General features: G+C 44.0%; 1 protein-coding gene across 1 annotated transcript in view; it reads right to left on the minus strand.

Annotated features, from left to right (window-relative positions):
* RBBP7 (RB binding protein 7, chromatin remodeling factor) overlaps window positions 1–13,640 on the minus strand; it is a 562,467-nt gene that overhangs the window by 42,517 nt on the left and 506,310 nt on the right. Inside the window, exon 11 of the mRNA XM_069636807.1 lies at window positions 8,248–8,358. Coding sequence (XP_069492908.1) covers window positions 8,248–8,358 — 111 coding nt within the window. The remainder of the gene's footprint in view (window positions 1–8,247; window positions 8,359–13,640) is intronic.

Raw genomic sequence — 13,640 nt, forward strand, 5'->3', positions numbered from 1 at the left:
GCCGATTTTTAGCTTTGGCTTGGTTGGTGTTCAGCCAGACATTCTCTCTTATTTTGATCTTCGCTTTTTGTGGTCTTTCTAGTAGCATTTCCATTGATCTGTCTTGTTTTCTCTTTTTGCTTCTGTCGATCTTTTCCAGATTTCTAAGGCATGTTTTGTGTTGACTACTTTCTCGTTTGAGTATTTCAAGCTGGGGCATTGGATTTGCTCATGATTTTCCGATATAAAATCGAGCTGTTTCTACAGGACGATGGATTCGAGCGATTGGAGCGCAAGTTCAGCTTGGATGCGTGTAGTGGGCAGTGACATAGGCAGGTTTAGCACTTTCTTCCAGAAACTCCCTTCCAATTTATCCCAGATGGTGCTGTTGATGTTTATCATTGATTCTGCTCCGTATGCTAGAATAGCAGTTACCTTTTGCTTATAGAAAGTAACTACTGGGACCAGGGAGAATTTTCTGTACTCTGTGTATTACTTTCGCCTGGCGTGCTAAGTACAGTGTTTTTTCTTTGAGATGTAGGGCCCATTCCTCTTCTGTTGGAGATTGAGAGATCCATATTCCCGGATATGGATTGTCTTTACTTGCTCCATTCTGTCTTTTCCTATATGAAAGGAGGGGAGCAATCGGTTTTTCTTAGTTTCTTTAGTGACATGATTTTAGTTTTCTGCGTGTTTATTTCCAGCTGATTCTTTGTCATGTATTCTTCTAGTTTTTCTACTGCAATCTGCAGTCCTCTGGGTGTTTTTGCCAGTAGCACTATATCATCAGCATACAAGATACAGGGTATCGCTGTGTTTTTTATTTTGAGGGTTTGAGGTGTGTATGTTTGTTTCAAGGTCTGCCATATAAAGATGGAATAAAGTAGCTGCCTGTGGGCATCCTTGTTTCAGGCCATTCCATGTTCTAATTTGTTCCGCGAGTGTGCCGTCTCTGGATAGTCTGACTTATACTGGTGTCGTCGTACAAGAGTTTGACGGTTCAATGTCGTCTGTTGGGCACTTCCATGCATTCAGTTTTTCCCATAGGTCGACTCTGCTCACGGAATCGAAGGCTAGCCGTAGATCTACGAAGGCAGCATAGATCTGCGTTTTTGTTCTTATGGCTTCTTGTTTCAGTATGTTTAGTAGTAAGAGATTAATATTGGTGCCTATTGTTTTGACGAATCCTGTTGGTCTTGTTGCGCATCTCTTTTCTTTAGTTGCCCATCTGTCCAGTTTCCCTAGTAGGAGTTTTGCAAAAATCTTCAAAGGGGTCGAGTAAAACTAGGGATTGGTAGTTTCTTGGTTCTTTTGTGGAGCCATGCTTGAATATGGGTATTATTGTAGCCTGCTTCCATGTGTTTGGGATTGTTTTTGTATTCTGGATCATCTTGAATATGCTCTCGCATATTGCTCCAAAGACTTCCAGATTCTGTTTGATTACTGTATTTGATAGACCATCTGGTCCTGGGGCTCTGGAAATATTTAGAGTACTTATTGCCTTTTGTAGGTCTTCTGGGTTCCATTCCCATGCTATGTTTTGTGTTATATTGATTATTTCTTTTGATGACTTGTTTCCATATATCTCTAAAATATTCTGTCCATCTTGCCTCTGGTACGTCAGTGATCATTGTGCTTTGTGTTTGATCATGTAGTAGCGTCCATAATTGTCTCGTACTTCCGTTTTTTTAGGTTCTGGAGCATCTTCTCTGCGTCATCTTGCATTATTAAGGCTCTGTTCTTTGTCCAATTTCTGTATTCTTGCTTTGCTGCTTTTATTTTCTTATATTTCTCGGCTAGGTTTTGTTTCATTATCAATTTTATTTTTAATCTCAATTCTTTGTTATTTTTTCATTGTATGCATGAGTATGTTTTAGTTAATTGCTTTTCATTTGTTGTATTCTGGCACCTATATGGTAGAAGTAACCATCCATAGTTGATTTTTTTTATTTCGTCTAGTGTTGAGTTATTCATTATTTTTGGCAGTTCTTCCATTGTTTTTTTTTCGATTCTTATTCTGTTTCTTCCATTATTTATTTCGATTTTTGCTGGTTCCATTTTTTTATTAATCATTCTCAGTGTTCCACGATCTTTTCATTATGTAGTGGTAGCTCGTTTCTGTTTTGATGTTTAGGGATTCACTGAGTTCATCATGTATATCTTTAGTTATGTATATATAATCTATTATGGCAGTGGAGTTGCCTCTTGCCCAAGTTTCCATTTGTCTTCCGGTTGATGTGTCGAATATTTAAATCGCTGCATATTATAAATTCAATCGCATTGTATTTTCCTTTTGTGTTGTCTATTGCCGATAGTACCAGGTCTATACATTTCTCATCTGTTATGCTTACTGGATTCCAGTACAGATTCATTAGTGCCCATATTTAGTCCTTCCTGTAATTCCTGGTTGGAGATTCTCCCTTTGTTTTCTGTTTTGCATTTGAGTATTGTGATTTGTATCCACGGGTTTAGGTTTTCAGATTCTATTATGTCAATCTTTTGCCCATTTTTGATTATCGTTAAGAGTCCAGATGACGGTCGGCCATTCTTCTGGATTGCTGGGTTCATTATTATTGTATAACCGTCACATATGGGTTGTTCTGTTATCCATGATTCCTGAATGCAGATTATGTCAGCCGTTATGAGAGTCGGGTTTGTTGTTTCGAGTAGATGGCTATTACCCCGGGTATTCCATGAGCATAGTGTGGTGTTGTGTGTATTCTCTTTTGATTGTTATTTTCTTCGGTTGTGAATTTCTTCGGTTTCCGTTATTGGTTCATCTTGATGTCTCCATATTTTCGATATAGCTCATGCTGGTTTTGATATTCTTTATTATCTTTTGCTTTTGTCTTGTGCATGTACTCTTTGTTCTCATATTGAATTGGCTTGTTCTCGTAATCATCTGCCTTTTCATGTGTACTTTCATTGAGCAGGGGTTGTCTCTGCAGTTTGTTTTTTCCTTCCTGTGTTTGGCATTTCTTCGATCAGTTAGCTCAAAGCCTAGCTGCTTGAAGATTAGTTTATTATCCATCATTCTGTTCAGTGTTTTTTCAAAATTGAAGTTGATCTTCAGTTGGTCCATTGTTGTGTCGTTGCAGAATTCTACTGTTCGCATATCTTTCATTGTGATTTCGTTCACGTTTGGGATTGCTTGTATCAATCTTAACACGTTTGTGCGGTTCATTATCAGGTTGTCGCTTTTTGTTGTGGCTCAATTAATTTTATTTTTTTGTCTGCTTTTTCTATTTGTTTGTTTTGTGGGTGGACAAAAGTTGGCAGTTTTATTGCTTTTTCTGTTTGCCCAAGGATTGGTTCATTCTCGTTTTCATGTCTCCTTGTCAGTGTTAGTTCATTATTCATATCTGGTGTTGGTTCATCATCTTTCCAGTCGACCTTCGATATCTCGTCATGGGTCATCTCATATCTGGAGCTTTGAGTTTGATCTTCTGGTTGCTCTTCGTATTCGTCCAGCGTGATCATGGAGGCCACTTCAATTTCAATTCGAGCTTCTTCTGATTGATAGATCACGTCTTCCATATACGTCGATGGATTGATTAGTTCCATTTCAGAATCTTCAATTTTATGATCTGAGATTTGAGTTCTCTTTAGCTTTGGTGTTTTCCTGTTTGTTCTGCTGCAGTGGTTTTCTGTTCATCTGTATTGTGTTCTTTTTCGTCTGGGGTTCCTTTTCAGGGTTTGTTAAGTTTCTTAGAAAGGCGCAAGAGCCTCTGTTCTTTTTTTCAGGGTTACTCCTTTTTTGGCAGGCTCTGCTGGTATCTTGTTTCCTTTTGCGAAAATCTCATACGTTTCTGGTTCTTTCAATTTAGATTTGGCTCTGTTTTCGTCTGTTGTCCTGTTCTTATTTTCTTTCTCTGTCTATAAGGTTGTTTGTCTTTGTCTCATTAAGAGGTTCTTTCACTCAAGTCAATTAGGTTTGTTTCTTCTGATGTGGTCTTTTTTTTGCTTCTTGCCTTCCAGCTGTCTTTGTTAATTCGTTGTTCTTGGTCTTTTCCTGCTCCGGTGTCACTTTGGTTGTACTATTGTGATTTGGTAGAAGCATCTGCATTGATTTTTCTTTGTCATCATTGTAATCAATACATGAGTCAAATCTGTTTTTTCCGCTGTGTCGCTGCGTGCGATATCCAATAGCCTTGTTTGCCATAAGTGGCTATTTTGTGCCACAATTTCAAGCCTCTCCAGGATTTTGTTCATGCATTGTTCAAGACAGCTTTGTTTGGAGTGTATCAAAGCAGTGAGAGTCGTTTGATCTTTTATTGATTCTACTAACGATTCTTGTAGCTTCATGTATGGCAGTAATGAATGTGTTGTGGTTATCAGCATGTTTTGTAGATCTAGCATTGACGTTGGTATTGAGGCTATCTCTTGCTCCTTGTGGTGATTGCATCTGCATTTGTTGTCTCGCGATTCTTGCGTTTGATTTGGTTTCTCTTCGAAATCAGCTTACCGATCGCTAGTGTTTTGCTGGTTTCTATCTTTGTCTTTGTTTTGTTGTTCATTCAGCGTTAGTTCATTTCCTTTTTGTCCATTTCGAGTCAAGGTGTCTGGCTCGTTTTTTTCTTGCCAGTGGGGGTGTGTTCCCAAATACCTCTTTCGTGATTCCTCATTAGATTTTCAATTTCAGTTATATCAAGAGCGGCTTTAGGATTTGTCTGCTCGTTTTTCTTTGTATCGAGTTGTTGGGAGTGTCTGGCTTTCATACAGAGCTTGCCATTTTGTGTTTTTGCTGCTTTTTCTTGCTGGGTTAAGTACTTTCTTTTTCGTCCTTATCTCGGGCGGTGGATGGTTTTTGCACGTTTTCATTTCTCTTCCTCTTTTTTTGGCTGCATTTTTTTCCTTGAGCAGGAATTGTGCTATTTAGTTCAGCATTCGTGATCTCCTTTGCTGTGAGTCTTGAGTCTTCAGTGATAACCCTCTCGCCCTTCCCTTAGGATTTCAGGCTTCTCTTGTAGTTGAGGTATTTTGATTTGTTGCGTGCGTCTTCATTCATATCCTCCTTCGGTGTTGGGTTTTGGTGCCTGGTGGCGTTTCTCTCGCATTCATTTTTGGGTTCGGTTGGTGGACTTGTACCTGTTTCGCTTCTTTTGTTGCTTTCTATCCATATGGGGACATCTTTGCTATTGGATTCTCTTGGGATTGTATTGTTTTTTTCATATGCGTTGATAGGTGCATCTTGTGATTCTGGTGTCCATCGTCTTTCTTCTGAGTTTCATGTGCGAGTGGGGAGGGGGTTAATTCTGCGCTTTTCCCGCGCTTTGTTTTGCGTGTCATTGGAGAGTTGTGACTATGTATAACAGGCTCTCTTGAGGTCGCCGTCGCTAGTAGATTGGTTTCCTTTTTTATGGATGATTTGTGTCGTGGTTTGCTTGTCGGGTACGTTGGGTTCTTTTTAAAACACTGACGCTGGCTGTTGGCTTCAGCACCTCTCTCGTATGTGCCTCGGGGTGCGTTGCTTATTAAGGTGGATCAAAGGCTCTTCGCCCGCAGTCTCCACCAGTTAGGGGTTTTCAAAGGCTTGCACTTGCGCCAAAGCCGCCAAACAGCCCACCAGCCACTAACCAGCCCTTCTGTCCTCAGAGCTTACGCCGCAAGGGCGCGGGCGTGTGTGGCTATGTAGGCTGCTGCTGGTCACGTGATGTGCATGTATCCGGAAGTGTTGCCGGCTAATTGTGCAGTCTAAAAGCAATAGCGTCCTTTTCGCCTATTCGATTTCCTCGTAGTGATCCCGTCTCAGGTTGCAGGCGAGCTGCTCCTTCACGCTGATGGTATTCCGTCACTCCTCTGCTTCTGCAGTGTGAGAACCAGTTTCTGTAAGTGCACCACCAGCCTCCATGTGAATGAATGATTTCCAAGCACGGTAATAAGAGATTCTTCAGCTCTTTAAACTGGAAGGTAGAAGAAACCGGTCACTTGCGGCTTTCCACCGACCTCTGAATTTTTCTTATTTTATTCTGCATTTTGAGGCACTGTGGTCATTCTTGCGGCTTCCAGAACTACAGCTACGGTCTCCGAGCGCACCGAGTCTGCCGGTCATCACTCGAAAAAAAAAAAAACCTGCTTTAGCAGAGGTGCGTCGCGTGAGGACATCTGCGAGGACCCCCCTCTGCTGGTTGCTCTACCTCGGGTTGAGGAAGGCCCAGGTACTCAGCCAGCCCTGCAAGATGTTCACTGAAGGCCTTGGCTGACGATGGCGTGTCGGGGTCCTCATTGTCCGTGTCCACCTGGAGGTCAAGAGGATCCTGCACCGGTGTAGGAGTGGCAGGAGCCGGAGACTGGGGTACTGGGAACGGAGCCAGAGGCTGTGGTGGAGGCTGGTACGGGACCACCTGAGTAATCGGTTGGGGGGCCGGAGTCGGTGGCAAAGGTGGGGCTGGGGGCACCAGCGGAGGAGCCTGGGGTGCTGGAAGCATCGACGGGAGCACCTCTGTTGGCATCCCTGCGGATCACCCCCATCCAAGGGGACTTCATGAGTCCGAGGAACCTCTCAAAGAACCTGTCCTCACAGGCTGGAGGGGTCGTAGTGGATATAGACAGTAGTGGGTGGCTGTTGGAGGCACTGCAAACCCTGTCCATATGGACGTAGCGGGAACCTGCCCAGTGCAAATGAAGGATAGGCTGTAGGTCACGTACCTGGTTGACACCAGTCCCAGCGTGACACTCGTTCTACGCCGAATTCCCATTCCTGGTGCAGCGGACGGGTGCAGACTCTTCCAGGACTGTGTGGATCATGAGGCCTACTCTACTCCCAAGGCTGGGGCCTGATAGGCAGAACACCCTCTGCCCAGGGGCCGATAGAGCTGCGGCGCCCCCTCGGCCATTTTGCCAGTACTAGGGCATGACCCCTCAGGTGAAGACCCGCCATAAGAACCTTCCAGTCCCTCAACACTGTCACCGGAAGGATCAGAGGATCCCTCGACCCGTAAGCAGGTAGCCAGGGAGGCCTCAGTGCACGTGCTGGTGGTAGAACCTGGGCGGTCCCTCCTGGGCAGGCGAGTCCTTGGGAAGAAGGCTCCCTTGCGGGCTGCGATGGAGAACAGAGGCCCTACCTTGGAACGATGTTTGACTAAGTACTTCAGGTCCTCTGGAGGCGATTTCTGGAAGAGCTCTCCACCTGTCTAGCCTATCTTCAGAGACCTCGATGACGGGGCGTTGCACGCTGTACAAGCTTGCCAACTGTGGTCTGGGCCAAGGCAACGTAGGCAGAGGGTGTGGGGGTCTGAAGTTGGGAAGAGCCTGTCGCAGGATGGACACCTGCTGAACCCTGTGGAAGTCGATATGCCCCGGGGAGGTGCTCGACGTCTGAGGACCAAGTACCCGTATGATAAAAAGACAGAAGTATCCGCACGTAGAATTACATGGCCGAAGCCAAACCCAGGAAAGCTGGTGAATTCGGCCTGTTCCCGTCAACGTGGCAAAGGGGACTGAGGTGTGGCGCCGAAGGGTGGAGTGAGGCCAGCGCATGCTCCCAGGGTCACACCTCGCCCCCCCACGCGGCTCTAAATTTTAAAAGGGGAAGACGTTTTTTTTTCTGGTGAAAAAGGTTCTGTATCCCGTCCCTTGGAAGGGATGTCCATGCAGTATGGAGTAAAGGGGACGGGATGCAAGAGTACACACCAGAGCACATGTGGGCGTTTGTAAAAGCGTAGTCAAAACAATGTTTTAGGATAGGTTATTGCACTATATTACAAAACAATTCCACATGCATTGATCAAAAGCTTGAAGTGTGATGTGTGAGTGCAAATGTGGAAGAGTGCAGGGTGTGCCCGCCAGTGTTCGAACACTCCTTCCAGGCCAATACAATGCTGCTCTTCCAGCTGCCGGGCCTGCTCGTGATGGCCAGGCCTTTGTGGCCATCCTGTTTTAAGCAATAGCTGTGTCGCAGGACTTTGTCCCATCACTGGAGTGGCAAGTGGGTGGAAGGTAACTAATCCTGTATTTGTGAGAGCACTGGTAGCATACAAATGTGTTAAGTGACCTTTGCTGGCCACAGCCAGCATGATCAGGTGTTGCAAAATTGTGCCATGTATGGTTGGTGTCCTGGCATCTACTAAAAAAAATGTTCCAAGCATTACCCAGCAAAACAGATTGTAATTTGCACTTTACCTAATTATGAAATGTGCTTCTTTCTAACAACATTACAACACATTTAAAACAATTATGCAGCTACACGGCAAACACATACAGCCTTGGGTAGTAATATCTTGGAAACTCCCAACAACAAAAATAATCCAAAAAAAGCAGAAAACTCACCATCTGCCATATCTGCATGATATTGTCTTCAGATACAGAGCATATAACCCACGGTTCGTTGGGGTTCCAACTAAAGTCTGAGATTTTTGCAGTGTGACCTCCATGAATAAACTATGAAAGAACAGAATAATCATTAATATGGGCACAAAATAAACAGGTCATACCACCCACATCCAATTGGATTTTGAGTCACTATTGCCACAAAAGATAAAAACCACAAGGTTTGCCTAGTGGAAAATATGGCAGAGCAGCCAAGACCAAACTGAAGAGGGTGCATGTAAGAAAGGTACAGCGTAACACATAGGGCCTGATTCATGGAAGGGTTTTATAATGGCGCACTCCCACAGGAAAATGTTCGATGAATCAGGCCCGTAGTATTTTGCTCAAAAATGTAAAAACATTTTTTTAAAACAGTTCACCAAAAAATTGTTCAGACAATATATTACACAAAAGATATCTTGCCGTGGAGGACAATTGGCTACACAAGTTATGCACGGTTGTCCAACTCCAGGCCTTCGCATGTCAGGAACATGACGGATTTTAGGATACCTCCATTAATATTCACGAGATCATTTTGCATACAATTCGCAATGTATGCACAATTCTCACTCTTGAGGGATATCCCGACAACCAGTCAGGATTCCAGCCCAACAGACCTGGAGATGACAACCATGGGTTGAAGGCAAGCAACTTTGAAAGTACTTTGAGTCTTTTGCAAACAATCCAATTTGTCATTGAGAGAGTACCATGTCAGTCTTTCGGGACCAATGATGCAAAGTTCTGTTTTAGAAAAGGTCAGTCACGTTTATTCCAACTAGAAAACAGTCTCCTATAGAGTTCAATGTTAGTAGTATAACTACTAACCACCTGCTGCCAATATATTGTAAAATGTCAGTGTTGAACATCAGCAGCATCATCGCAAAATTAGCGTTTAAGGAGATTTTCCTTAAGCCCCCAACTAAGGTGCTAAAGGAGATCACTCAAGCTCACCGGGATCTCCAAGTGGTAGTTGTTACACAGCAGCCCGTCCGAACTCGGGAGTGGTTTAACTAGTACAGTGCACACATTTCATTTACAACAAATGAGAGCCTATTGTATTCTTAAATTCAAAACTAATGACCACATCACAGTAGAGATTCTGATCTTTAATATGGGCTCACAGACAACACCTGAGCACACCAACCACTGTGGCTCCTTTCCTATCTGTAGCACCAAAGCTCCCTCAAGGAAGCCTGGCCCTCCAACATTCTAGGCACTAAGGATGCTGAAGGCAGTCCCAACAAATGCGATTGCAACACATTACACATAAAAACCCCCATGCAACACACCACCCGCCACACAAACACACAGCCCTCAAAATGTTGCACCATGCTTCAATTCTTACCCATTCTACCCTTATTCCACACTTTAGCATCCTTCGTGACACTACACCAGCAAACACCTTTACCACTCTTTGCGGACCACAGAATCAGTGCCTTTCTTCACTTGGCCCCCCCTTTCCTGACTCGCACCAGACACATACGCTGAATTTCACTACCATTTTTCAATATATACCTCCCATACATAGTCTTTCCTTGAACTTTGAGTTCCTCCTGGTCCCAACTCCACAATACACACCCGTTCAAAACAGGGATGTGGGGGGTAGTCTAACAATGTGTAGTTTCCTTCTCCTTAACACCATTGTGGTAAGAGGTGCTACTCTATGCCCACATCCGCCTTGAAACACTTGTGTATCGGCGCATTATAAATGCCATATCTTATCACCCTCTTCATCACAGCCTCCTCCAAACTAGCACCACTGTTCTTAGCTATTTGAACCACCTGCACGAGAGTGCACTAAAAATCGTTGAAGAGCATCATTTCACTCTGGATGATACCATGAAGTCTTATGGTGAGACACCCGGCAGGAAAGCCTCCATTAACCTCGAACATAACTGAACCCCATTGTCTTTTTACTTTGCGGGGGAACCATCCCTTTGAAACACTTCATTGAAGAAGTCAACAACCGCTTTGGAGTCAGCCTCAGCTACCTCCTTCACTTCCACCCACTTGGAATATAGGTCTAACAAAACAAGATCATACCGTCTCCTTCCTCCCACTCCTTTTATGGGACCCAACACATCTAACGCAACATACTCCCAGGGCAGTGTGGGTAATTCCAATGGCCTAAGTGGTTGAACACAATTCTGTAGAAATGTACCTATCACATGCTCTCACCACCTCAGCCCCTCGCACAACTTGCCTTCACATTTGGCCATTCTTAAAATAACCTTCATGTGCCAGCTCCAAAACCATCCTCATGGCAACAGAGGGAAGAACTAGATTCCCTCCTTTGCACAAATATACATTTTCAACAGTGTTCCTCTCTCACCTTGTGATATTGTCTCAACTTGTCCCCAACCCCCATTCTATAGCCTCCAAATCACCATTGTTATGGAGAATTATCATTTTAGTGTTTAATTTCTCCCACCTTAAAGACCCCTAGCTCTTTTTGCTGAACTTTGTAAATGAGGAATAGTCCCACGGTGTTTCCAGTGAGATAAAATAACCTTTATAACAGGTCATGAAGTACAGACCCCCAGCTCAACCTTACACCTGGCTGGCTAGGGCAAACAGTAATGGAAGCAACATTAAGAGTAAACATTATCTGGCCACAGGCGGGGTATGACACCCTGCTCAGAACTATATTACATTGTGACATTCCACATAGAACTATACTACATCATACAGAATGAACACCTTGCTCTCTATGAATAGCAAGCATGGCCATAACTATTTACATACAGTGAGACAACTTCATAACATATCCCCCTCTCACCACACGGATTCTATTATTCCAAACTTGTCCTCCACTCACCCTCACAGCAGCCCTCAACACTGCTACCACATGTAAGGGATCCGAATACAATGGATCTCCCTTCTTGATAGTCGCCTTTCTGATCCTCACATAATCTCCACATTCCACTTGGAGTTGCTTAGTCCATTTTCTCTGTTTCTCCCTCATAACAAGCTGCTCTTTATTATTTCTGAGATCTTTTCTCAACTTTTCAATCCCACAACCTGATTCTGCTCTTCTTTCCATCCATGAGGGACACCAAAGAATATCCTTTGCGCCCTCTCATGCAGCCTTATGTATTAAGCCACAATTCCTCACATATTCTTTAAAGCAGCCTCCCGTAAACTGGAGGGCATTAACCGTCAGAATATACTTGGGAAATCCTTCTTGCCCAAATAAGTTGCGCAAACTTAATACTACCTCCATCTAGGTCTCCAACTATCTTCTACTCGCACCAGCGGGAGAATTCAACCATTACCAATATGAACCTGAATTTCCACAGGACCCGAAACATCAAACGCCACCTCCTCACACACTCGTCTTGGAATATCCTTAAAGATTATGGCCTGTTTCTTCGCTACCAAACCTTTACTGCTTTCAGCACATTCCATACAATCTTTCAATCTCTTTTTCCCCTCAAATACGGGCCACCAATAATCCGCCCTCAAAACTTCCTTTTGTTTTGCCGATCACTATGACCTTTATGGGCTATATCAATCATCCTGTTGCGGATCTCCTCAGGCACCACAGCTTTGCCCCACCGAAACACAATGCTGTCTTCAATACTCCATTTCAAAATATGCATTTTCACTTTTGAGAATTCCTCATTATCTACTACTCTCATCCATTCCTCCTTACAAACCACATGAGTGTTGGCAAAAACCATTTCTATTTCCTCATCTTGAGTCTCTTTATTCTCCATCGCTAATCTGGGCAAACCATCTGCAAATACATTTTCCTTTCCTGATATGACCGCCACCTCAAAGCTATGAAACTAATCTGGTAACCTATCCTGCAACTCTGGGATACCTTATCTAATCCTTTGTTTTCAAAAATCGCCTAATTGCCTGTGGTCGGTTCTAATCACAAAATGTGCGCCCCATACAAAACTTTTGAACTTCTCAATCATCCATAAACAACCTAAGGCCTCCTTTCACAGGACTAAGAACCTCAATTCCGCACCTCAACGCTCTAGAGGTATGCGCTATAATTTCTTAAACTCCCTCAGCCTTAATTTGGGACAAAACCACCCCTAAACCCACATCGCTCACATCAACGGTGATCACATACCCCTCATGTCAAATTTCTCTAAAGGTTCAGCCTGATTTATTTCCTCCTTAATCTTTTTCCCCAATGAAGAATATTCCCATGCAGTTTCGAGTGAGATAAAATAACCTTTATTACAGGTCATGAAGTACAGACCCCCAGCTCAACCTTACACCTGGCTGGCTAGTGCAAACAGTAATAAACATTAAGAGTAAATATTCTCGGGCCACAGACAGGTTATGACACCCTGCTCAGACCTGGTGAGAGGGAGACCCTTTCCCCCCCACTCTCTCGTATTTTAATGTGCTTTTTGTACACTGTTTATTTTGGTTATGGAGTCTGACAAACTCCATAGGCATCATCTTTTACATTGCGTCACACACCCCTTTAGTGCAGTGACACAGGGTAGTTTTAGATTTCCCAAGGTTTAACTACCTTCTCTGGGATGAACTACTGTTTCCCAGAGCAGTAAAGTGAAATTGACTTCTTACATTTGTAACTTTCTAGACACAGCACACACTATCTTACAATATGTTGCTGGCGGGTTACCTAGTAACCCTTTGTCAAACTTCTCATGTAACATTTTTTGTTCCCTTTCCTCACTGAATGGCTGGTGGCAGCGGTTTTGTTTTTTATTACCGTGGTGTGCATTTACCGCAGGCTGTTTTAGCAGCTGCAGTAAAGCACCCAATGGTGCCATTTTTGTCAAAATAGCCCTGGTCTTTTTTCGCCATTTCTTTGCGGAAAGGTCCTTGAGATTTACTCTACGCGCCAAACCAGGTTGGGTCCCTCTGTTCGTTTTGCTTTTGGCGGGATTCACAAGTGAAGCCCACCTCTGGCTCCAGGGTGTCTGCGGTAGGCAGAAGTGAGGGAGGTGCCCGAAAATCCCTGTACTTAGTCTCCAAGGGGACCCAAGTGCACGCTGTTATAATTGGCCGGCTGACTGTCCGGCAAGGACAACCACCCTGCTGGGTGAGTGACAGATAGGCTGGAATGAAAGGCTGGAATGAAAGGGAGAGAACGATATAAAAAGGGCAAGTCTTTTGGTTGGGAAGGCAGAGTTGACCACTGGACGAAGGAACCGAAGAACTTCTTGAAGACGACGCCTGCTGCAACTCAGGACCGTTGGTTTGCTCAGTGAAGCCCTGCTGCAGTGCCGAAACGTCAAGTTTGCATCGACAGAAGCCTCTGCAAGGACAACTTCTCCCCTTGAGTTGGTGGGACCAATCAACTCCCAAGTAACCCACCTGGACATCCACCTCAGAGCTGGTTGAATTTCCACAGTTGCTGC

Source organism: Ambystoma mexicanum, chromosome 7p (genome assembly GCF_040938575.1).
Source record: "Ambystoma mexicanum isolate Mex_15411 chromosome 7p, UKY_AmexF1_1, whole genome shotgun sequence".
NCBI lineage: Eukaryota > Metazoa > Chordata > Amphibia > Caudata > Ambystomatidae > Ambystoma > Ambystoma mexicanum.